This window comes from Rhincodon typus, chromosome 36 (genome assembly GCF_021869965.1).
Source record: "Rhincodon typus isolate 14 chromosome 36, sRhiTyp1.1, whole genome shotgun sequence".
NCBI classification, from domain to species: Eukaryota; Metazoa; Chordata; class Chondrichthyes; order Orectolobiformes; family Rhincodontidae; genus Rhincodon; species Rhincodon typus.
The window spans coordinates 17,130,329-17,153,929 of record NC_063367.1 but is presented as its reverse complement, the minus strand read 5'-3'; the positions used below and the strand labels follow the sequence as shown (position 1 = coordinate 17,153,929).

The 23,601-nt window shown below is 45.1% G+C and overlaps 2 protein-coding genes across 4 annotated transcripts in view; one reads left to right on the top strand and one right to left on the bottom strand.

The window, feature by feature from the left end:
* Positions 1–23,601, bottom strand: part of LOC109929142 (dual oxidase 2-like) — a 702,670-nt gene that overhangs the window by 242,216 nt on the left and 436,853 nt on the right. The window lies entirely within an intron of this gene.
* Positions 1–23,601, top strand: part of ccdc33 (coiled-coil domain containing 33) — a 280,780-nt gene that overhangs the window by 105,149 nt on the left and 152,030 nt on the right. For both annotated transcript variants that reach the window (XM_048617213.1, XM_048617212.1), the window contains exon 7: positions 20,972–21,081. In XM_048617213.1, coding sequence (XP_048473170.1) covers positions 20,972–21,081 — 110 coding nt within the window. The remainder of the gene's footprint in view (positions 1–20,971; positions 21,082–23,601) is intronic.

Here is a 23,601-nt window from a genome sequence, read left to right as displayed (position 1 = left end):
ACCCATCTGGTTCAGTAATGCCCTTTAGGGAAGAAAACTTCCATCCCTATCTGGTCTGACCTACATGTGACTCAGGCCCATAGCGAATGCCCCCTCTAGGCAGTTAGGAATGGGCAATAAACTCTGGCCTAGCCAGTGATGCCCTCATCCCATACATGAGTTAAAAAAAAGGTGGGATTTGAGCCCATAATCCCTAGAACATTTCCCTTGAGCTTTTAGATCAGATAATGACCAGATAATCAATAGTTTATGGTGCATATAGAGGGATTAATATTGGCCAGAATAATGCCTTTACTGTTCTTTGTGACAGTGGCAAGGGGTTTTTTATGTCCAGCTAAGAGGTCTGAAGGAGCTTTAATTTATTGACAGTATCTCTGACAGTACCCCACAGGGCTGTTAGACTGGATTTGGGTGCCATATAACCAGGTTCACCCCTTATTTCCTCAGACGGTTTATGAATGGTGGTTTGATCAGGGCAAGATTTCCAGAATGACCCTGTCCCCACACAATTTTTAAAAAATTTATTCATTTGTGGGATATGGGTGTCGCTGGCTGGGCCCAGCATTTATTGCCTGTCCCTAGTTGCCCCTTGAGAAGGTGGTGGTGAGCTGCCTTCTTGAACTGCTGCAGACCATAGAACATAGAACATAGAACATTACAGCGCGGTACAGGCCCTTTGGCCCTCGATGTTGCGCCGACCTGTGAAACCAATCTGAAGCCGATCTAACCTAAACTATTCCATTATCATCCATATGTTTATCCAATGACCATTTAAATGCCCTTAAAGTGGGCGAGTCTACTATTTTTGCAGGCAGGGCATTCCACGCCCTTACTACTCTCTGAGTAAAGAACCTACCTCTGACATCTGTCCTATATCTATCACCCCTCAATTTAAAGCTATGTCCCCTCGTGCTAGCCATCACCATGTGCTGTAGGTTGACCCACAATGCCACTAGGGAGGGAATTCCAGGGTTTAGACCCAGTGACAGTGAAAGAACGACGATCTATTTCCAACTCAGGATGGTGAGTGGCTTGAAGGTTGTGGTGTTGTCATTTCTTTCTTAATTTCTTAACGTTAAACGTCCTGTGACCCTGAGCATTGCAGACAGAATTCCCTGGCAAAACGCTCGTGCAATTTCCACACCAGCTCTGTCCCATTTTATTTTGAAGCCCGTTTACAGGGAGAGTGGGAAAAATGGGAAAGATTTAATGGGGACGATGGGGGTGGGGGGGATCTGAGATGAGTACATTCAGTCATTTCAATGGGAAAAGTGTCAATGGGATGATCCAGACCTCAACAAGACTCCAGGGAAAGTAGGAAAATTGGGGATGAGGATGATAAGATGATCAAAATGAGAAAAGATGTCATGGCCTCTCCAATAACTTTGGCTCAGAATCACAGCTTGACTGAAATGTACAGTCCACAAATCCTGGCCTCTGACACGTTTGTCAATCAAACTAAAAGCACTCGAATAAAAGCAAAATACTGCAGATACTGGAAATCTGAAACAAACACAGAGAACACTGGAGACACTCAGCAGATTTGGCAGAAACAAGAGCTCATATTTTGAGTACAGCGACTCTTCAGGGCAGTGAAGAAGAAAAGCCATTCTCAAGCGAAACATTAAGTCCGGTTTCTGTCTGCACAGATGCTGCTAGTCCTGCTGAGTTTCTCCAGCGTTCTCTGTATTTCTTTACACTGAAAATACTACTTTGAAAGGTATGGATTTCCCTAAAATACTCAAATGATGATAAGACAGGATGGAGATTGGTGGCAGAGTTTGGGGAAAGGGGATGCTGATGTTATTAAGGATTGCAGCATCGACATACTTTCCATCATGAGGTAACGTGGTGGCACAGTGGTTAGCACTGCTGCCTCACAGCACCAGGGACCTAGGTTCAATTCTACTCTTGGGTGACTGTCTGTGTGGAGTTTGCATGTTATCCCTGTGTCTGTGTGGGTTTCCTCTGGGTGCTCTGGTTTCTTCTCACAGCCCAAATATGTACAGGTTAAGTGGATTGGCTGTGCTAAATTGTTCCACAGTGTCTAGGTGCGTTGTGGTTGGTTGGCTCACTGAGCTGGTTTGTTGTTTGGTGAGCCAACCAGTCACAAATCTACTCTAAAGTCTTAGTGTCTAGGGATGGTGGATTAGCCATGGAAAATGCAGGGTTACAGCGATCGGGTAAGGGGTGGGTCTGTGTTGAATGCTCTTTGGAGGATAGGTGTGGACTCAATGGGCCAAATGGCCAGGTTCAACACTGTCGATTTCTGGAATGTGCAAGCTTTAACCTGGCAGTCTGCCTATTCTGTTCAATTTAACATTAGAATCAAGCAGCCTCAGCTCCATCGTTGATGCGTATCGATTTTTCTACTTGCCTCATATTGATGGCTCAGCCCATTGCCCTGATCAATCAGGGCTCTGTTTGTGACTTTCTAATCAGCTCAAAGACTTTCTGTTCAATCCCATTCAAGCAACGATGCTGACTGGCGTTTAAACATGTCAACACTTCAATGTTTCCATTAAAGTATTTCATTTTGCTCTGGTTCCCTCTCCACTTTTGAATGTGATTGTCAGCCACAACTTCCCTTCCACTGCTTTCGATTCTCCTAGAGCCGCTCTGCAGCTCCTTGCTGAGAGCCAAAAATTCTTTGCGTTATCGCCTCCCCCTTAACCTGCTCCCACCTTCGGGTGTTTGCCCAAGTTAGGAACCCCAGGATGCATCCTCAGAGCTCTGTCTCCTTCTGAGCTGAACTTCATACGTCACATTCATGAGTCTTTGGGTCCAGAATATCTCAGTCCCTAACCTAAGTCATCACTGTTAACACTGTAAGACCACTGTATGGGACAGAAATAAACCATCAAATTCAGGGGATTCATAAAGCGTCAGATTTTGAAACAAGTGCAGACCACACATCCCCCCCCCCCCCACCCCCCCCCCCCCCCCACCCAGTCTGCTGTTAACCTCCAGACTATACCCTTCCATTGCCTCTACTTTACCACTCTCTCTGACTCCACCTAAAACATCCTTCAACACACTCAAGTCTGTATCCAGTCCCATAATAAGACCCAACCATTGATTGGCACTTCCTCCTCCCCAAACTCCTGTGGACCGTCATTAGCTCCAGGACTTCGGGTTCAAATAATTCACCTTTTACTGGAACTCAGCCCGTGTGCTCATTCACAGTCCCCTCCCAATCTCTGTAACCTCCTCCAACACTACGTCCTTCCTCTGACCCACTTGCCAATTGTGTGTCGCCCTCCTGTCTGCAATCTTTAGCCCTATGCCATTCCATCTTACTGTTCAGGCAGCCCATGTTGGCTTTTTTATCCCTATTCATTCACATGATTTGAATATTGCTGGCTATGCTAACATTTGTTGTCCATCCCACGTTTTCCGGAGAAGGTGATGATGATCTACCTTCTTGAACCACTGCAGTCTATTGAGGAGGAACATTCCCAGTGCTGTTAGGGAGGGAGTTCCAGGACTTTGACCCAGTCACACTGAAGGAACAGTGACATGGTTCCAAATCAGGATGGTGTGACTTGTGTTTTTTCTACATTTGACCAGGACAACATTTCAAAAAGCATTTCACTGGCTGTGAAGACCTTTGGATATGCTGATATTGAGAAGGACTCTCTTGAAATGCAAATTCTCTCTATCTTTTTGCTACCTACCCAAATCTGAGCTCTGATGTTAAGACTCTTACTGAACTGTCACTTACAAATATTTGCTCTTGCCTTAGTTCCAACTGAACTTTGCCGTTTCTCAGGATGTAGCGTGCTCTTAATTGATGCTCTGGGTGACGTCTCCCAACCATCTATCTGAATGGAGACGACATATTGAGCAGTAACTGTTCTGGCACAACATTTCAAAGGGCAGTGAATGGGAAAGTGCAGGCTCGAGATATTTAGTTTTGAGGAACGATAGTAACCATTCAATAAAATATGTCCTGACATTTAAATTGAAAGCTTGATGAATAAAGGTTTGTGCAGGGGAGCTGGAGTTTTTCACCATTTGTACAGTCCCTCCAGGTGTCATTTTAGACAGACTATTGAATAGCCAGTTCATAAAAAGAACGCACTGTGCAATTATTGAACTACTTATAGAAGAGAGAGATGCACTAAAGTGTGCTTATAATGCAGCAGCTGGAGGGAACCGCCTGACAACTCATTGTAAAACCGTCAAACCTACCGAGATAGATTTCCAGATTCCAGGCATTGTTGGATATCCTTGATGCAGGAAATGATCTCAGTGTTTTAAGTACTGTGGCAAGGAGAGCAGGTCAGAGGTTAGGAATTCTGAAGTCAGCAACTCACCTCCTGACTCCCCAAAACATGTCCACCATCTACAAGGCACAAGTCAAGAGTGTGATGGAATACTCTCCACTTGCCTGGATGGGTGCAGCTCTAACAACACTCAGTCAATTTGGCACCATTCAGGACAAAGCAACCCGTTTGATTGGCACCCACATCCACAAACATTCACTCTCTATGCTGCTCCTGGTGTTGGTGCGTACCATCTACAAAATGCACTGCAGAAACCCTCTTCACTTACAAGTCCATGATCTTTGCCAATTAAATATTGGCATTGCCAGCATTGCTCAGATCCCAAGGATAAACTTCAAAATATGGAAAATTTTCTTGAGTGGAGTGTCAGAATTCAGGAGTAAATGAACTCAAGGAGTTGTGATCCCAGCTGTTGGTAATATTGGAGCAGTCCAATCCCAAATTCAACCCTGACTTGATAAACCATAAGTTTTTTTCTTATAATTGCAGTCATTAGTCACTGAATATATTCACAATGTACTGCCAATGTACTTTTACCAAAAGAACACAAAAGTTTATTACACAGAAAAGAGAAACATAAACTGTGTTATGCCATACAAGAACTGTTGGAACAATCTTATTACAAACATCAGAGAGAAAGGTTCATCCCTTTTACCCCAACAGACACTTAAACCTCAGTGAGGGGCCACCTCTATCTTCACGCTAAAGTTTCTTGCTCAGCTGGCATGGCTTTCAGCAAAAGTTTCCTTTCACCGAACTTCAGCACATTCACTAGATACTATTTTCTTTGGTTAATGTCTCGGCCACATGACCTTAAAAAACAAGCTGCTAACTCAGCTCACTTATGAATTAACATGTGTTTCTTAAACTCATGTCTTCAACGGTCATGTAGGATGTGTTCCTGTCTGATATCCCATAGCCTTCTGGTGCTTTCTTCTCATGGCTTCCAAGAATTTCAGGATCTCTCCTGACAGTTTGGAGTCCATTAATAACAACACCTCCACTACCATGAACCAATTGCATGAACCAATTCTGTCTCTCTCTCTCTCTCTCTCTCTCTGGAGGTCATAAAGCCCAAGTTGGCAAACGCCTTAGCAAGTATGGTAGTTTTCTGGTCATTTAGCTGAAATCATGTGACATCTTGCAAAGCATATTTTGAACTCAATTTTCAAAATAACTTTCTGGCCTTTTAAAGAAAGGCTCTTCAGAGGGCATGTAAGAATCAACCACATTGCTGTGGATCTGGAGTCACATGTAGGACAAACTAGATAAGGCTGATAGATTTTCTTCTCTAAAGAACACTAGTGAACCATAGAGTCATACAGCACAGAAACAGACCCTTCGGTCCAACCATGCCAACCATAATTCCGAACTGAACTATCCCACTGGCCTGCGCTTGGCCCATATCCCTTCAAACATTTCTTATTCATGCACTTATCTAAATATCTTTTAAATGTTGTAACTGTACCTGCATTAACCATTCACTCTGGAAGTTCATTCCATATGCGAACCACTCTTTGTGTAAAAAAAAATTGCCTCTCATGTCTTTTTAAAATCTTTCTCCTCTCACCTTAACAATATGCCCCCAGGTGGGTTTTTACGACAATTGGCAGTGGTTACATGATTTCCATTAAGTTGGCTTTTTAATTCCTGTGTTTTTTTAAAAATTGATTTCAAATTTGACCATCTGCTATGGTGGGATTTGAACCCGTGAACCCAGAACATTAGCCTGGTGACATTACCACCATGCAAATGTCTGCCTCATCCAAGCGCTAAAAATTGGATTAGAACCCTTACAAATAGTTTAAAAAAAGAAACCAAGAGAACAAAAATGGTTGTTTCCCCATTTTCAACTGAAAACACATTCCCTCAATTTTAAATAGAGACATTTGGAATTAGAGTAGCCAATTTATTCACAGCTAACTCCCGCCAAATGCTGTGTGATAATCTGATTGTGGTAACACTGGCGGAGGAATAAATGTTGGTCAGAGAGCACTCCCCTGCTCCTTTTTAGATAAGTGCTATGCGATCTGTTACATATACCTGATAGAGCAGTCAGGGCCTTATCTGAAAGACATACACTTCTGACAGTGCAGCACCTTGGTGTAATAGAGTCATAGAGTTATACAGCATGGAAACAGACCCTTCAGCTCAACTGGTTAATGCCAAACGTGGTCCCCAAACTAAACGAGTCTCATTTACTTGCAATTAGCCCATATCACTCCAAGTCTTTCCTATTTACGTACTTACCTAAATATCTTTTAAATGTTTTAACTGTACACTTCCACCACTTCCTCTGGCTGTTCATTCCACACCCAAACCACACTCTGTGTAAAAAAAGTTGCTTCTCATGTCCTTTCTAAATCTTTTCTCTTCTCACCTTAAAAATATGCCTCCTAGTTTTGAACTTCCCCGCCCTGGGGAAAAGAGGTTTGCTAATCACCTAATCCATGCACCTCATGATTTTATAAACCTTTATAAGGTCACTGCTCAACCTCCTATACTCTAGTGAAAGAAGGCCCAGCCTAATTTTATAACTCATCTCAGTCCTAAATGTTTTACTCTGCGCCCTCAGATTGTGACCCTGGTTCTGGACTCTCCTGCCGCCAAAAAAAAGTCCTTCCTGCTTCTACCCTGTCTTGTCTTGTCAGAAGCTGATAGGTTTCTATGAGATCGCCTTCATTCTGAACTCCAGCACATATAATCTGAACTGATTCAACCTCTTGGCCTAGGTATTGTGCATGAGTGTCTGAGCTGGGAATTGAAACCAGACCCTAGTGGCATGGAGACACAGGTCTGACCTCTCAGTGCCATAGCTGGCTCATGCATTAGATGATTATGGGGTATGGGGGTAAAAGTGAGAGATTGGCGCAAGACACTGAGTCAGAAAATCATACTGATGTACAGCACAGAAACAGTCCCTTCGGTCCAACTCATCCATGCCAACTGGATGTTCTACATTAATCGAGTCCTGTTTGCCAGCATTTGGCCCATATCCCTCTAAACCCTTCCTATTCATGTACTCATCCAGATGCCTGTTAAATGCTGTAATTGTACCAGCCTCCTCCACTTCCTCTGGCAGCTCGTTCCATACACGCACCACCTTCTGCGTGAAAAAGTTTCCCCTTAGATCTCTTTTAAATCTTTTCCCTCTCACCTCAAACCCATGCCCTCTAGTTTTGGACTCCCCTGCCCTGGGGAAAAGACCTTGACTCTTCACTCTGTCCATGACCCTCACTGATGCTCATTCGGAGAGCCATAAGAGGCATGATGGGTCAACTGGCCTTCACCTGCGCCCTAAGACTTCTGTGATACTGGCTTTGGGGAGAGTTATGTTTACCCTCTTCTAAGACTGGCGCTGTTTAATTCAGCAGTTTGGGGAGGGGTTGGGGGGGCAGCACTCCAGCATATTCCTTTCATAATCAGTGCATTATGCAACTGTCTGTAGAACATGATGGGAGCACTTAGTCCCTGACAGCTGATTGCAGCTAAAGACATTTATTCATCTGAAAATACTTCGATTTGTGAAGAGGAAAGGTGGTTTTGTGTTCTGATGGCTAATTATGAGGGGAGCATAGGTGAAGCTGGCAGTGTGATTATAGGCTGCTCAATGACAAAATCACCCTGTCTCGGATTTAATGACTACCAGAGTGAAGCAAGCAAGTGACTGCTGTTATGTGCACAGCATGGTTAGTGAGAGAGGGGGTAAAATTAGTCCTCTACCATCACTGCCTCGATTCTAACATTGGCCGTATCACAGTTCTTTCACACTGGGGAATATTAAAGCTACAAAGCTCATTAAAGGTCAGGCTAGCGGAATCTGTGTGCTGTGTTGTGAGGTAAACAGCATTGTCCTGTCTCAGAAACCTGTCGGTCGTTATTGTCAAATGGCAGTTCACTTTTGATCAGGAGATGCTGGAACTGCACAGCAGCTCTGTCGAAATCCAAATGAGAGAGAGATTTACATCTTCCTTCCTCTTTCAGAGGGACTGATTGATCGATCGTCTATCGGTCCTAGCATTCCAGGCTTTGTTCTCCCTTCTCTTTTCCTGTCTTCAGACCTCTCCATTAGGATCATTAGAATCAGGAGTGATTGCAGGCCATTCAGCCCCTCAACCCTGCTCTATCATTCAACAAGATCACGGCTGATCTGACTGGGTCCTCAGCTCTACTTTCCTGTCTGCTGCCCATGTCTCTCGACTCCCATAATGCACTTTATGTATACCCCTTAAATTATTTATGGAAAGAAAAAAATATAAAATAAGAACCCTGCTCTCTCCCCATCCCTTTCGTTTCAATAAACCCATCGACTTGATTCTAATTTACATTCAGTGCCTTGGCCTCCAGAGCCTTATGTGGCAGAGAATTCCCCAGGTCCACCAGTCTCATCTCATTGCAGAGTGATCTGCCTATGCCAAAGACTGTAACCCCTTCTTTCAGACATCACAAACAGGGAATTGATTGATGGCAATCAAAAATTGAGCTCTGCTTTAAATATTCTCGATGACCCAGCCTCTACTGCACTCTGTGGAAGAGAATCATACTAATCATCAGCTGAGAAAGAAAAAAAATTCCTCATCTCCATCTGAAATGGGAGACACATGATTGTGAAGCTGGTCCCCCGAATGTGAGATCCCCTCACAAGAGGAAACTTCCTCCCAGCTGCTACACTGTCAAACTCCCTCATAAACTCATATTTTTCAATAAAATGTCTTCTAAATGCCAAGTAAAGGAGCCAACCTGCTCAACCTCTCCTCCTAAGACAAACCCAGGAATCAGCTGAGCGAACCTTCTCTGAACTGCATTAAGCAAGTCCCTCATTAAGTCCAGGTTGTGTGGATTCAAATGAAACTACAGGGTGTCCCTGTTTACAGATGTTCAATTTACCAATGGTTTCCATGGAGGGGTGTGTTTAAAGATCCAACATACAAACATTCCCTCTATTTACAAATGGCTCCTTTGCATTGTCCTGCAAAGTGTTCTGACTTGTGTACTAATTAACTTACATACCAATCAACCTATGTACAAATTGACTTGCATACAAATTTCCTTGTGTATTAATCGACCTGCAAACAGACTGTGAACGTTTGAAACCCCGGACACTGTCTGTATTTCATTTTCTTTTAAAACTGGGCATGGAATGGAAAAGTCAGGGGATTGTGAAGGACAGAAACATGCCCTCATCATCTGAGATTGGCTACAGTGGTTGTCTTATTGACAGCACCTAGTACTGGGCACTGCGTCAAATCTGTGACCCTTCCCTTCCTCTGGGTTTTGTCCAGTTTATTGGGTACATTGAGTGGCTGATCACCTCTTGCTGAAAGAGTGCAATGTGATTGTGTTTGTGGGGCAGGAGGTGTGCTGTGGAGCTCACAGCAATCGATTCCAGGCAGGAATTGGATTTTGCGAATGGGAACAATGTCAGAAATCTTTCTGTCAGTCACTAAACTGAGCCTTCATCCTGTGTGTGTGTCCGTGTGTGTGTGTGTATGTGTGTGGGTGTCTGCATGCGTATATGTGTGGGTGTATGTGTGTGTGTGGGTGTCTGCACACGTATATGTGTGGGTGCATATGTGTGTGTATGGGTGTCTGCACGCATATATGTGTGGGTGTGTGTGTGTGGGTGTCTGTGTGTGTATATGTGTGGGTGTATATGTGTGTGTTTGCGTGTATGTGTGTGTGTGTCTGCACACGTATGTGTGTGGGTGTATGTGTATGTCTGCATGTGTGTGTCTGCGTGTATGTGTGTGGGTGTCTGCACGCGTATATGTGTGGGTGTATGTGTGTATCTGTGTGTATGGGTGTCTGCACGCGTTTATGTGTGGGTGTATGTGTGTGTCTGCATGTGTGTGTCTGCGTGTATGTGTGTGGGTGTCTGCATGCGTATATGTGTGGGTATGTATGTGTGTGTCTGCATGCGTATCTACGTGTACATGTGTATGCTTGTATGTGTGTGCTGCTCTGTGTACACTGTCACACACTGACAAGGGGATAATGTAAAACACAGGGAAACAAGTATAAATAGCAGTTTGTGCTCAGCACCTGGCCCATGGAGCAGGCTGCACTCACACATGAATAAAGAGGGAGATTTGAGCTTTTTACGTGTGGCTACATCTCAGTCACCGAGGTGGCCTGCTAATCTCAGCTGATCCTCTCCTCCCCATGTAGGACCAGCTGTTGCTTAATTCTGGTGTTTTGGCATGGCTGCATCTGACAATGAAACAACAATTGTTGTTTTCCCTTCTCCCTCCTGCTCACCATCATCATCACTGACTGGCATCTGTGGGTACCAGGGAGCAAGCAGGAGACTTGTGTCCATCGTCTGCTCGATCTGCTCCTTTCTGAAGTGTTCTTGTCAGCTCTTTTTGAATTTTGACTCGTATTTTTGATTAATAAATAGACCCAGCGTCTTCGCAGGGCGTGACTGCCACTGACTCAGGTCAATATATATTGCCTATTCCTCACTGTCCTGGAGAAAGTGGTGGGGAGCTCCCTCCTTGCAGTCTGTTGTCTCAGTGCCATTAGGGAGCTAGCTTGAGGAGTTTGAACCAACCACGATGGCTGAATGGCCAATATCATTCCGTTGGTGATGGTTTTGGAGGAGCACTTGCAGCAGGTAGCATTCCCATGCACCTGCTGCTTGTGTCCTTCTGGGTCGTCGAGAATCACAGAATTATTATGGAACAGAAGGAGGCTATTCTGGCCCCCCCGTATCTGCACCGATTCTACCCCATAATCCCCATATTCCTTCACACCGCATCCAAACAATCATCCAATGCCCGTTTGCGTGCTTCAATTGAACCGTGCCTGCACCACCTTTCCAGGGAATGGAGATTGTGGATCAAGCTGATGCTGGGGGAATTTCCAACCCTTTCCCATCCTTAGCTCCCAGTGTGATAAGCATCTGTTGTCCTGGATTTGAGCCATTAGGGAGTGTGGCTTCAATATGTGAACGTGTGGCTCAGTGGGCAACACCCTCATCTCTGACACATCAAGTCACAAGGTCCAGAGACTGAACTTTAAAGCCCAGGCTGACCGTCAGGTGCAGTACCAAGGCTGTGCTGCCTTTCTTTTGATGCTAAACTGAAGTTTCATCTCCCCATTTGAGGTGCACACTGAAGATCCCAAAGCTTTGTTCAGTAAAATAGCAGTAGGCATCTCTCCAGTGTCCTGCCACATTACTTATTCCACAACTGACATCACTGTATCAGCAGATTTGGTCATTATTGTATTGCTGTTGGTGGGAGCTTACTGTGGGCAAATTGGTTGTGACATTTCCTACATTACGAGAATCGTACAGTCATAGAATCCATACAGTGTGGAAGCAGGCCATTGGGCCCATACTGACCCTCTAAAGAGCATTCCACCCAGATTTGCTCCCATACCTTATCTTCTGTGAGCCTGCACCTCCCGTGACTAATCCACTTGGCCTGCGCATCTCTGGACACTGTGGGCAAATCCACCTAAAGTGCACATCTTTGGACTGTGGGAGGAAACCAGAGCAAACCCACACAGCCACAGGGAGAATGAGCAAACTCCACACAGACAGTCGCCTGAAGGTGGAATTGAACATGGGGTCCTGGCGTGCGAAGCAGTAGTGACAGCACTTCATTGGCTGCAATGGACTGTGGGATCTGCTGAAGTTATGGGTGGGGCTATAGAGATGCAAGTCTTCTGTTCAAACTTGCAGATGCTATTGAGAGATGTGCTTATCATCCTTTCTTTATGGCAGCCACTTTAGCATCAATTATCATGTGAGCACAAGGTGTTGGATTAGCCTATGTCAAATTAGCTAGGCAAAGACACCATCATGGGTAGGGAACAACAAATTTTATTCATATTTTCATGGGAAAGTTAAATAGTTCAGGTGTATTTTTTATTCATTCACAGGATGTGGGAGTCACTGGCTAGGCTGCATTTATTGCCCATCTTTAATTGCCCAAAGGGCAGTGAAGAAGCCACATTGCTGTGGGTCTGGAGTCACGTGTAGGCCAGAGAGAAGGATGGCAGTTTCCTTCCCTAAAGGGCATTAGTGAGCCAGATGGGTTTTACTGATGACCAGCAATGGTCATCATTAGACTCTTAATTCCAGATTTTTAAAAACTAAATTCAAATTCCATCATCTGCCATGGCAGGTATTTGAAACCAGGTCCCCAGGAGATGACCTTGTTCTTCCTGGATTAACAGCATAGTGATAATATCACAATGCCATCGCTCCCCTAAATCATTCTTGCTTGTTCTTGTTTGGTTTTGTCTCAATCCTTGTAAGGATTGACTGAAGATGACCTTTCTCTGCCTGATGTTCAGAGCCACGAATGAGATGGGTTTTGGCAGCTATCCATTTCTGTGCTGCCTGTGAAAGGTCGAGCATAAATTATGCAAATCAGCATTGTGCACTGATTGTTTTTATTCTTTGCAGCTTTTGAGTTGATTAATGTGACGGATGTTCGTGATGGCTAATTGCAACTTTTGCTCCTTCCAATCAGTAAGAGCATTAAATATTCCCAGGTCATGTGTTCCCAGGGCCTGGGATTGTACCTTAAGGAGAGAGATGAGAGGCATAAAGTCCCAAACTGTGTCACTCTTGCAACATTCCTTTTGGGTACAAATGGCTTCATGGGCCATGAGGTGAGACCAGCATTGTGTTCAGTTATCCTGTGTTTGTTTATGGGAGTCAGTTTACAATTGATGCCCACTGACTTGTTTGGTTATGTCTGGGCATGCACTCAGAGGCAAGGAACCAGAAGCTGCTGAAAAGCTAAGACTGGGATAAACATGCAAGCACACATTTTGTGATTGCAGTGCGTTTTAAAAGCACTGCAAATGAAATCAGTTGTCCACTTAGAAACTACTGTCAACCTTGCATTGCTGTAAGAAAATTCAATTATTGTGTGCACATATACACATAAAGCTGGCATCCAATTAGAAGTACCAAGACCATGTCCAGGAGGCAGGAGCTGCCAGTTGCCAGCTTTGTTGAAATGATCACAACTGGCAGCTCCTGGTAGCCATGGAAATGGAAGGTGATGGTCAGTGACTTTGTGTGACAGGGTCAGAACTAGCGATCACATTAGACCATAGAACAGTACAGCACAGTACAGGCCCTTTGGCCCATGATGTTGTGCTGACCTATTATCCTACTAAGGTCAATCTACCCTGCATACCCTACATTTTACTATCCTCCATGTGCCTATCCAAGAGTCGCTTAAAAGTCTCTAAAGTATCTGACTCCACTACCACCGCCAGCAGCACATTCCACACATGCACTACTCTCTGTGTAAAGAACCTACCTTTGACATCTCCCCTATACCTTCCTCCAGTCACCTTAAAATTATGCCCCCTCGTAATAGTCATTTCCACCCTGGGAAAAAGTCTCTGACTATCCTCTCTACCTACGCCTCTCATCATCTTGTACACCTCTATCAAGTCACCTCTCGTCCTTCTTCGCTTCAATGAAAAAAGCCCTAGCTCCCTCAACCTTTCCTCACAAGACCTGTCCTCCAGTCCAGGCAGCATCCTGATAAATCTCCTCTGCACCCTCTCTGAAGCCTCCACATCTTTCCTATAATGAGGTGACCAGAACTGAACACAATATTCCAAGTGTGGTCTAACCAGGGTTTTACAGAGCTGCAGGATAACCTCATGTCTCTTAAACTCAATTCCCCTGCCAATGAAAGCCAACACACCATACACCTTCTGTACAACCCTATCAACTTGGGTAGCGACTTTGAAGGATCTATGGATGTGGACCCCAAGATCCCTCTATTCCTCCACACTGCTGAGAATCCTACCATTAACCCTGTATTCTGCATTCAAATTTGACCTTTCAAAATGAATCACTTCACACTTTTCTGGGTTGAATTTCATCTGCCACTTCTTTGCCCAGCTCTGCATCCTGTCAATGTCCCATTGCAACCTACAACAGCCCTCCACGCTGTCCACAACTCCACCAACCTTCGTGTTATCTGCAAACTTACTCATCCAAGTCATTTATAAAGATCACAAAGAACAGAGATCCCAGAGCAGATTCCTGTGGAACACCACTGGTCACCGAGCTCCAGGCTAAATACTTTCCATCTACTACCATCCTCTGTCTTCTATGGGATAGCCAGTTTTGTATCCAGGCAGCCAAAGTTCCCTGAATCCCATGCCTCCTTACTTTCTGAATGAGCCTACCATGTCGAAGCTTGTCAAATGCCTTGCTAAAATCCATGTACACCACATCCACTGCTCTACATTCATCGATGTGTTTTGTCACATCCTCAAAGAATTCAGTAAAGCTTGTGAGGCATGACCTGCCCCTCACAAAGCCATACTGACTATTTCTAATCGAACTGTGCTTTTCCAAATAATCATAAATACTATCTCTCAGAATCCTCTCCAATATTTTGCCACCATGGTGGCTAATTGGGGCCCACAGATTTCTTTTGTGGATCTTTTGTTGTGAGGCTTCTGAAAGTTTGGATTCAAGACAGATTGATTGAGAAGAAGGCAAGCTTAGGTTATTTGGAACTCTGTTTATTGCATTTTACCATTATATACAACTGTACACAGTAATCTGAGAGATTCCAGGCTCTGATCTTACCGTTACATTGTTAAGAAGCTGATTTCCTGAACTCTAATGATGTTCCATCTCCAATCTATCTACTTTCTGTGTAACTAACTCCACCCACACTGTGCTATATATGCCCTGTGGGAAACAGCTGCATGATAGCATTGTACATTTGCTCCAGGGAAATGATCACTGGAAAATGGTTACAGGAGAATGATCTTCCCTCTTCAAAACATCCAGAGGATGCCCAACCAAAGAGAAAGAAAAAGACAGTCCCTTTATATATAGACATCTGTGTAGTGAAGATAAGTGCAGAGAATTGTGTACTGACGTGCATAAGCTGTTTGGGCTCACTGGAAAACAAATTGGAAATTGTACTTGGGAACAGACAAGCCCCTTAACAAACTCAAGGGTGAATTGGAGCAGTTCAGCTCCACCCTTTGAAACAACCCCCGAAATTGTTTCTTTTTTGTTCATTCATGGGATGAGGGTGTTGCTGGCTAGGCTAACATTTGTTACTCATCCCTAATTGCCCAAAGGACAGTTAAGAGTTAACCCCGTTGCTGTGGGCCTGGAGTCACATGTTGGCCAGACCAGGTAAAGATGGCAGCTTCCATCTCTAAAGGGCATTAGTGACCCAGATGGGTTTTTTCAACAATGGCTCATCGTCATCATTACACTCTTAATTCCAGATCTTTATTGGATTCAAATCCCAGTGTCCGCCATATCGGAATTCGAGCCAGGTCCCCAGAACATTATCTGAGTCTTTGGATTAACAATTCGGTGATAATACCACTGGGCTATTACCCAGACCCCTACCCTTGACTTGTGTTGTTCAAAGTCTGTCTGCTCCCAGTTTTGAACCCACATTTTTTTGGCAATAGCATGCAGCAATCCCTAGGCAGTGTTCAGAGTACACAGCAGCACCAGAGTCAACCTTAAGGTCAAATGAAGCAATTGAACCTTCCAGAGGAAAGAGGGGCCTTTGTATGGACCTCCGAATCTTTTGAAGCAATGATGACCCACATCAGACTCGATCAAAGTCTTCGGTGTCAAAGGGAAATGGGCGTGCCTCTTCAACAAATCCAAAAGTTGCTCAACCAAAGAGAAGAAGGAGAAAAGACAGTCCATTTATGTTTGGACTTCTGTGCAGTGAAATATATTTCACAGCTTTCATGAAAGCCCCATTTTCTGTTTATAAGACACTGGAAATAATCTTAAGATTTGAATTAACCTGATTAAAAACAAATCCAGCAATAACAGAAAACATTTGAGTAAAAGTTATGAACTCACCGAACCTGTAAGGTTGAGTAGCTTGAGCTAGTGCTCATTGGAGTGTAGGAGAATGAGAGGAGACCTTTTTTGAAAGACTCTTAGGGAACTTCACAGGGGAGATGTGGAGAGGCTGTTTCCCTTTATGGGAGAATCTGGACCAGAGGGTCATCATCTCAGAGTAAGGGGTTGCCCAATTAGGACAGAGATAAGGAAGAATTTCTTTTATCAGAGGGTGGTGAATCTGTGGAATTATTTTTATAGCAGAGGGCTGTTGAGGCTGGTTATTAAGAATATTCAAGGCTGACATAGATTTTTAGTTAGTAAGAGAATTGAGGTTATGGGGGAAAGGCAGGAAAGTGGAGTTGAGGATGATCAGATCAGCCATGATCTTATTGGATGGTGGATCAGACTTGATGGGTACTTCCCAATTCTGGCATATTGCAAAGTGAGGTGAGAGTGACTACCCTTGACATAAAAACAGCCTTTGATTGAATGGCATCATTCAGACCTAGCAATATTGGAGTCAATGGGATTCAGGGGAAAGTTTCTGCTGGTTGGCACAAAGGATGATTATGGTTGTTGGAGGTCAACCATCTCAACCCCAAGACATCACAGCAGGAATTCCTCAGCCCTCGCCATCTTTCAGTTACTTTATCAATGACCTTTCGTCCATCATAAGATCAGGAGTGCGGACATTCTCTGATGATTGCTCAATGTTCAGCAACATTTGCTACTCCTCAGATACTGAAACCGTCCACGACAATGTGCAGCAAGACCTGGATGATATCTTGGCTCATGCTGATAAATACGAAGTAATATTTGTGCCACACAAATGCCAGGCAATGGCCTTTTACAGTATGACCTTGACGTTCTGTGGCATTAAAAATGCTAAATCTCCCACTGGCGTTATCATTGATCAGAAACCAAACTGAACTAGGGTGGAATGGTGGCTCAGTGGTTAGCACTGCTGCCTCACAGTGCTAGGGACCTAGGTTCAATTCCACCCTCGGGTGACTGTCTGTGTGGAGTTTGCATATTCTCCCTGTGTCTGTGTGGGTTTCCTCATGGTGCTCTGGTTTTGTCCCACAGTCCAAAGATGTGCAGGTTAGGATGGATTGGCCATGCTAAATTGCCCATAGTGTTCAGGGATGTGTAGATTAGGTGGTTTATAGGGGAATGGATCTGGGTGGGATGCTCTGAGGGTCAGTGTGCACTTGTTGGGCTGAAGGGCCTGTTTCCACACTATAGGGATTCTATGATTCTGTGATCTATGAACCAGCCATGTAGATACAAGAGCAGGTCAGAAGCTAGGAATTCCATGGCAAGTGACTTATCTCCTGTTGCCTCAGCATCTGTTCACCATCTCCAAGGCACAGTATGATAGAATATTCCCCACTTGCTTGGATGGGTACAGTTCCAACTTCACACAAGAGGTTTGACACCATCTAGGACAAGGCAACACACTTAATTGGTACCTGATCCATGACAATAAACAATCTCCACCACCGATGCTCAGTCACAGCAATGTGTACCATCTACAAGATGTGCTGCAGAAAATCACCAAGGCTCCTCAGATAGCACCTTCCAAAACCACGACCACTTCCATCTAGAAGGACAAGGGCAGCAGATATATGGGAACACCACCACCTACGAGTTCCCCTCCGAGCCACTCACCGCCCTGACTCAGAAATATGTCACCATTCCTTTACTATGGCTGGGTCAAAATCCTGGAATTCCCTCCCCAATGGCATTGTGGGTCTTCCTTTGGCATATGGACAGCCGCGGTTTAAGAAAGCACCTCACCACTACCTTCTCAAGGGCAACTAGGATGGGCAATAAATGCTGGCCCACATCTAACAAGTGAAACAAATAACAGATGCCTGCTTGAAGATTTTCATTTTGCCACCTTTGGTATCAACCCAGTTGTGGAGTGTGTGCGCTATTAGAAAACCCTTGTCCTGATTACTTGTTTGCTGATGGAGGGACCTAGCAACAGGGAGTGGGCAGAGTGTCGGTGGTGGTGAGAGTGGACATTTGTGGATATGTTGCCAATCTTGGCGGGTTGCTTTGTCCCCAGATGGTGTCAAGCTTCTTGAGTGTTGTTGGGGCTGCACTCATCCAGGGGCAAGTGGGGAGTATTCCATCACACTCCTGACTTGTGCCTTGTAGATGGTGGACAGGCTTTGGGGAATCAGGAGGTGAGTTACTTGCCGCAGTATTCCTAACCTCTGACCTGCTCTTGTACCCATTGTGTTTATACGGCTAGTCCAGCTCAGTTTCCAGTTAACGGTAAACCCCCCACCCCCCCAAGTTTGTTGATGGTGGGTAACACCATTGAACGAGAATGGCTGGTGGTGAGGTTGTCATTAAGGGCTTCATTTGACAGCAGGCAGGCTGGGTGCAATCTATAGGCCTTCCCGCCATTGGACCTCATTGTGTGGGAAGCAGAACGATGGTGGGTTCCTTGACTTCCACCTCTAACCTGGTTAAATGCTTTACCACCCAGCAAGCCCCCCCACCCCCTCAATTAGGCTAGCCTTGGGGAAGGCACAGACAAACAGACAAAATCAGTGCAGCGGTAGGCCATTTGGCCTCTTGAGGCTGCCCGGCCATTCCATGACTGATCTGTTTGTCTTTCGCATTCCACATTGCCACCTACCTCCGATAAAGTCCCAGAAGGAGAAGATAGTAAAGGCTGGTGAATGAGACATGCTGTCTGAGCTGCCTTGTATCTCTCAAAATGGGGAACCAGTAAGACCAGTACACTCATTTCCCAGTATTACTGGTTTCTAACTGGTATTCCGCTTACCTACCTTCACCTTAAAAATGTTCATGGACAGTGTTTGTGGGCAGTATGGTGACACAGCGGTTAGCACAGCGCCAGGGACCTGGATTCGATTCCACCCTCAGGTGACTGTGTGGAGTTTGCACATTCTCCCCGTGACTGCGTGGGTTTCCTCCAGTTTCCTCCCACAGACCAAAGATGCGCAGGTTAGGTGGATTGGCCATGGGAAATGCTGGGTTGCAAGGATAGGGTAGTGGGGCGGACCTAGGTGAGATGTTCTTCGGAGGGTCAGCATGCAAGCAATGGGCTGAATGGCCAACTTCCACACAGTAGGGATTGTATGACACCACTTCTATCGCCTTCTGGAGCAAGGAACTCCCAAAGTGACACCACCCTCTGAGGAACATCTCTGTTTTAAAGAGGTGACCCCTAATTTTAAAACAGTGACCCCCTGGCTCTTAAATGATCCACCAGAGAAAACATGTTCACATTGTCAGGATCCACAATCAAATCACCCCTCCCTCTGTCTTTTATGAAGTGAGAAAATGCAGATACAATGGGATATGATTCCTGTATAGAGGTCGCGAGCTGGGTTATTTTTTAAGCCAGGTCACATACTGTTCACAATTAGAGATTATGCTATCAGTAGCAAACCATAACAGTCTGCATTGCTAACTCCAAATAACAGTCGACGAGTAGCTAAGGAATAGAGAGAGAGCTATTTAGAATTTCTTGACAATTGAGCTGTTAAAATGTAGTGCAAAGTTCTTAGCACGATTACAGACATTTTGCGATTGCAGAAATGTTTTTACAATTCTTGTAGATAAACCAGTTGCGCGCTCTTCCTCAAAAAGCAGACTCCTTGAATGTTTCAAAATCAGAGGTAGGCACAGCATTGGTACAGTGAGCGGGCCAAGGATATGATGGTTCAGTGGTCAGCAGTTGGCACTGCTGCCTCACAGCACCAGGGACCTGGGTTCGATTCCACCCTTGTGCGAATATCTGTGTGTCATTTGTACATTCTCCCCGTGTCTGCGTGGGTTTCCTCCCACAGTCCAAAGATGCGCAGGTTAGGGTGGATTGGCCATGGGAAATTGCCCGTAGTGTCCAGGGATGTGCAGGTTAGGTGGGTTAGCCACGGGAAATGCAGGCATAGTGTCGTCGGTGGTGGGGCGTCTTGGGTCTGGGTGGAAAGCTGTTTGGAGGGTTTGTGTGAACTCGATGGGCTGAATGGCCTGTTTCCACACTGTATGGATTCTATGATATGAAGGGTAGGCAAGAATGTGGAGTTGAGGGTACAGTTGGATCAGCCATGATTGTGTAGGCCTGAGAGGTCTGAAGGCCTACTCCTGCTCCTAGCCCATCTGTTCGGATGTACACTTCGAAAAGATCTGAAATGTGTCAAATATACCACACAAATAAACAATTAAGAGGCAGCCTCCAGGAGTGGGCAATAGGGGTGCCTAAGACTGGGAGGGGTGGGCACTGCCATAGTAGGTGGGGCACATTGGGGGGTACCTCATGGTGGGAGGACACAGCTACCTACATCACACTATCGCAGAGCTTTGCCCCTCTGCCACTTGAGGTGCCAGTTTGAGTGGGCAGGATTTTTTTTCGGAAAAAGAGTGGCACAGCAAACCACTTGGATACCACCTCCATTCACCTTCTGGACCTCAGCCTCAAGAGGCTGGAAAGTACCAGACCATGTTGTGGTGAATAATGCCATTCATTGGCACCTTAACTGACCTTAGTGTCTATTTTGGTGGGCAAATAGTCTTGGCACCCACACATCCCTCCCTGAAGCTGGCTTGCTGAAAATAGTTCCGAGGTGGGCATTGACTGGCAGATCCATACAAGGGTCAGTAGCACAAAATTGACAACACACCCACCTCCAAAACCACCACCACTTGTGTGATTAAAAATCCAGTCTATTTCCTTTTCCGAAGAAGGGTCCACACCCGAAACGTCAGCTTTCCTGCTCCTGTGATGCTGCTTGGCCTGCTGTGTTCCTCCAGCTCTACACCTTGTTATCTCTATTTTCTTGTTCTGTTTTCCCTGGTCTCTTCACAGTGGTGATCCTGGATGTAGCAGACAGCAGAACCAAGGAGCTGTTGATTAGTTACCGCATTCCTGTTGTCTACTTGCAGGTGTTCCGTCATTACCACGTCGAGCTGGTGCAGGTTGGTGGAGATAAACTCTCTGGTAGGGTGCCATGGTGGCTCAGTGATTAGCGCTGCTGCCTCACAGCACCATGTACCCAGGTTCGATTCCAACCTCGGGTGACTGTCTGTGTGGAGTTTGCACGTTCTCCCCATGTCTGCGTGGGTTTCCTCCCACAGTCCAACAATGTGCAGGTTAGGATGGATAGGCCATGCTAAATTGCCCATGGCATCCGGGGATGTGCGGCTGGGTGGATTAGCCATAGGAAATGCAGGGTGATGGGGTGGGGGGAGTGGGGTTGGATCTGGGTGGGCTGTTCTTGGAGAGTTGGTGTGGACTCAATGGGCTGAATGGCCTGCCCCCATTGTAGGGATTCCACGATCTAGGGAACAGCAGTGGAACTCTCCCTGGTGCCCTGACCCATAGCTATCCCCCAACGCCAACCCCAACCACAGTCACTGAAAAATGAAGATCTGACCATTTGCCTTGTTATGGTTTGTGGGAGCTTGCTGTGTGCAAGTTGCTGCAAATGTTTCCTACACAACAACAATCGCTACACTTCTAAACTGGGTGCAGAGAGTGTTTTGGAATGTGCTGGGGATCTACATAATTGCAAAATGCATCCTATCTGTGGGAGTAATGTGTTGGAAGGGTTTCATTTCTGAAAGGGCTAGCACAAAGTGGAGAGTTTCCAGTCGTGAATGAGCATAATGTGGTGCAACATTGACCCAGGTACGCAAGGGAAGGTCAGGGCTAATGCTTGGGAGTGATAACAGGATTGCTGCTTTTGGCCACTATCCAGTGAAGTATGAACTTTTTATTTAATTCACCCACAGGATGTAGGCATCGCTGGCAAAACCAGCATATAATTGCCCAGAGGGAACTTAACAGTCAACCACATTGCTGTGGACCTGGAGTCACATGGAGGCCAGACCAGGTAAGGATGACAGTTTCCTTCCCTAAAGGTGCAGGAGTGAACCATACAGGTTTTTGAAATTAGACCCTTAAATTAAGAATTCTAGATCCGTTATTGAATTCAAATTCCACCAACTGCCCGAAACATTACCTGAGTTTCTGGGTTAGTAATCTAGCAATAATACCACTGGGCTATCTCATCCCTGTATCTGCCTTTGTATCCTTGACCACAGCACACTGTTCCAGCTGAAACTAAGGTGTATCCTGCAGTACCTGACATGACACCGCTCCGCCACATTGAAATGAACCCAGGAAGAGCAACCCTCTGGTCTGAAAGGTAGCTTTGGCAAAATCTGAAAGAGAAACAGGACCCAGTTTGAATCTGCTGACCCCATCCCATACAAACACAAAATACATGTCAGTCCTTCTCCCTTTGATTCTCATCTGCACCAGTGCATTGGATCTAAAGTACAGAGCCCTCGTCCAAATTTGCTTCAACTTTGCAACCCGCAACCCTGACTTCTGCACCCTCCTCTGGTTTGATGTCCTGAATCCTCTCTCTAGGTCATCCCCTTTGTAGACACTTGCAAATACTTCCTATCCTTTGGCAGCCTTGTCCCCATCACTGGAAGTCTCTTCCAAATCCTTGCTACTACAACTCCTTACTCTATGTTTAGAGAGTGGCTTCCCTAGCCACTCTTGCACTTTTCCCTGATGCAGTTCTCCCTGGTGAAGTGCCTGAGGATATTTGCAAGGTTAGGGGCAGTGCAACTTGTTGCTTTCATGTACCTCTGTCTTTTATTTAGATGGTGACCGTTCTATAGCGTGCCTGAGTTTCTATTCACAGAGGGGCCTTAGAAATAATCTAAGAGACTACAGGCTCCAAATTACAATATGGCCTGTGCTTTTGATTTACTTGAAGAGACTCAATGCTGATTTCTAATTATGTAACGTGTTATTGTGACTTGATTGGGAAGAGTTCACTGATAATCAAACCCCACTGTTCTGCAAGGCATCACAAAAATGTACAAATGTACAAAATCTCAATGAGATATCAAAAGGATGAACTTGCCTGACTGACCACCACTCAGGACAAAAGCAGTTCACACCAGATACTTCAGTAACAGAGAAAAATAACAATTTATAGTAAGACTCTCAACTTTAACAAGAAAAATGGAAGGAAAGGATTTCTAATTTATGCAACTTAAACTGTACTTCTTCAAAACTCTGAATGTAAATCACACTTATGACAGACAAAAGACAAATGGTTTAATAAATACATTATGAGTGGAAAGAAATACAGACAGGGTAACCAAAATTCTGCAGATCAAAAGTCTAGACCATGAGTTATTTTCCTCACAGACCTTAAGAATTTAGCAATTATGATGTTGACTGTAGGGTGACGGTCATCCTTTGATTAAAAAAAAAACGAAAGACCTACGGATGCTGTAAATCAGGAACAAAAACAAAGTTGCTGAAAAAGCTCAGCAGGTCTGGCAGCATCTTTGAAGGAAAAAACAGAGTTAACGTTTCGGATCCGGTGACCCTTCCTCAGAACTGATGGTGGCTGGGAAAACATCAGTTTATATGCAGAAAATAGGGAGGTGGGTGGGGTAGGGAGTAAA